Below are 2,579 nucleotides of genomic sequence, written 5' to 3'. Positions count from 1 at the left end.
ATATAAATAATAAGTAATTTAATATTTTTGATTTTAGTAAGTATACAAGACTGGAACATAAGTCATGAATATGGGGATGGTACAAATACTCTGGGTATGGTTGTGTTTGGAATTGTATTTGGAATAGCTCTCAGTAAAATGGGTGATCTTGGAAAACCCCTTTTAACTTTCTTTGACACCTTATCTGAAGCAACAATGCTTATTACCAAATGGGTTATATGGTAAAATATTATGCAATACATTATTTTTTTTTCATTAGTTGTCACACAAAATTTATTTAAATGTTTTATTTACTCCTCAGGGTATCTCCAATTGGGGTGCTATTTCTTGTTACTTCAAAGCTCTTAGAAATTGAGGATGTTGGTGCTATTGTTGGACAATTAGGTTTATATTTCGTTACAGTATTACTAGGTTTGATTATTCATGGTTTTGGAACCCTTTCGATTATATTCTTTATTTGTACCAGAGAATTACCATTTAAAATGCTAGGAAAGATGGGTCAAGTTTTGGCCACAGCATTCGGTACTTCATCAAGGTAATTTGAACGATTTTGCATCGATTCTGCAAAAAGCCCTACAGGATACTTGAAATTTACGAGAAACTTATTCTTATGAATATAGCACGGCTACATTGCCAGTAACAATACAATGTTTAGATAATATGGGTGTCGATCCGAGAATTACAAGATTCGTTGTCCCGATTGGTGCTACCATTAATATGGATGGTACTGCATTGTATGAAGCTGTTGCTGCAATTTTTATAGCTCAAGTTAGAAATGTTCCGCTGTCTCTCGGCAATGTCATTGGTGTTAGGTAGCTATTGAACTAAATAATTCATCAGACATAATACTGAAATCAATATAATATTAATATTCTAATTTATTGTTCTAGTATAACGGCAACTGCAGCGAGTATAGGAGCTGCTGGCATCCCACAAGCTGGTCTTGTTACAATGGTCATGGTACTAGATACTGTAGGTCTACCTGCTGAAGATGTAACACTTATCATTGCGGTAGATTGGCTTTTGTAAGTATCTCATTTTTAAAATGACCTCTAACTGAATCGAAATAATTGCTGAATTCACTCATAGGGATCGTTTCCGAACAACGGTAAATGTTCTGTGCGATGCACTCGGGGCTTACGTCGTTGAACATATGAGCAAAAAAGATCTTGAAGCAAGTGCAAACATTCCAGAAGAAACAATAGAACTAGCAAGAGTGAGGAAAGCGGAAGCATAATTTATTCGTTTTCTTGTTATAATGTTGCCATGATATTATATGAATGCAATTTTACGGTGTTCATAATATTTTTTTGTATACTTTATAGTCAATAATTTGTACTAATGTATACTCATGCTGACTCAAATTTTATTTTATACGGCAATCTATACATAATGATGTAATTATTAAATATTGTAATTAGGAGAATACTTATTTAGATACTTACAAAAAATGATTGAGCACTAACGTACTTTAAAATTTTTAATTTTGAATCGCTTTAATTTTCATAAATGTATGAAATACATTGTTTTTGTTTTTTATTCGTAAAAATATTTTATTGCAATTACTCTTTTGCGTGAAATCAAGATATTACATAATCCGTAACATTAAAACATTCCATATATTTATTGAATACAACAGATATAAAAATTATATTCAATACCGTTTCTTCATATTTCATTTCTGTACATATATAGTATTTATTATACCGATGTTATTAACATAATTTTAAGAAATAATGTGTTGTAAACATATTTAAAAATGTACTTTTTAAATTCCTTTTGTAATTAAAATCTACATGTACTGCAATGTATGAATTCTTTTGAAATTTGTTATTTAATTATATCTTTAAAAATACACAAAGTATGCTTCTTTAATTGTAAACATATTCCTTGATAAAAACGAATTGTATTTACATTTTCTAGATAGTTCTTTTGTACAATTGTGTATCTAGAAGAACTTAACACCTTGATTATCATCAAATAAAATAAGTTCTGCCTTTTTGTTTGCTTCTAGTGTTCTAAGTGCTCTGATCAATACTTCTGTATCAAGTCCATGGAATTCTAAAAATACAAAGCACTTATTTAATGATATAGCTTTGCTTGATTTTTGTTTATAAAAATCCATACCCTGTTCTGTTGTGTCTTCTCCTTGTGTTAATTCAAACAAAGTACATACAGAACCAGTAAATCCATTCTCCTGTGCCCAATTATAAATAATTTCACCCCATTCTTCTAAAGTATGCCAATAAACTAACCATCTTTGCCTTGATTTATCTAATGGATTTGCATTTCCTGATTTTGCTAATTCTTCTAAAACTAATAGGACAACCTCTGATGGTAACTTTCCTATTAGATATATTAAGGAACAAATTTCTAAATAAATAAAACTTTATTCAATGATTGTTATTATTTAAAGGATACGATTAATTGCAGTATTATTAAATAATGGACATGAATCCACCTCTCTTATATCTACAATAGCTTGTTTTGTGACACGATAATATTCTAGTATTAAACTTTTCCATGCTGATAATTGTTTAGCTCTAGTATCTGTGTGAGGTTGAAGACTGAAAAGTACC

At 30.0% G+C, this 2,579-nt stretch overlaps 2 protein-coding genes across 2 annotated transcripts in view; one reads left to right on the top strand and one right to left on the bottom strand.

The window, feature by feature from the left end:
* LOC108572865 (excitatory amino acid transporter 1-like) overlaps positions 1-1,375 on the top strand; it is a 5,439-nt gene extending 4,064 nt beyond the window's left edge. The window contains exons 5-9 of the mRNA XM_017935184.1: positions 38-221; positions 302-535; positions 621-812; positions 891-1,025; positions 1,090-1,375. Of these exons, the coding sequence (XP_017790673.1) occupies positions 38-221; positions 302-535; positions 621-812; positions 891-1,025; positions 1,090-1,237 (893 nt within the window). The 3' untranslated portion in view covers positions 1,238-1,375. The remainder of the gene's footprint in view (positions 1-37; positions 222-301; positions 536-620; positions 813-890; positions 1,026-1,089) is intronic.
* A 573-nt stretch (positions 1,376-1,948) lies between these two features.
* Positions 1,949-2,579, bottom strand: part of LOC108572958 (vacuolar protein-sorting-associated protein 25) — a 913-nt gene continuing 282 nt past the window's right edge. The window contains exons 2-4 of the mRNA XM_017935305.1: positions 2,422-2,567; positions 2,128-2,346; positions 1,949-2,061 (exon numbers count right to left, since the gene is read on the bottom strand). Of these exons, the coding sequence (XP_017790794.1) occupies positions 1,949-2,061; positions 2,128-2,346; positions 2,422-2,567 (478 nt within the window). The remainder of the gene's footprint in view (positions 2,062-2,127; positions 2,347-2,421; positions 2,568-2,579) is intronic.

The sequence above is a fragment of the Habropoda laboriosa genome, unplaced genomic scaffold (assembly GCF_001263275.1).
Source record: "Habropoda laboriosa isolate 0110345459 unplaced genomic scaffold, ASM126327v1 scaffold102, whole genome shotgun sequence".
Lineage (NCBI taxonomy): Eukaryota > Metazoa > Arthropoda > Insecta > Hymenoptera > Apidae > Habropoda > Habropoda laboriosa.
The sequence above is the reverse complement of the archived record's forward strand: the minus strand, read 5'-3'. Positions and strand labels throughout refer to the sequence as shown.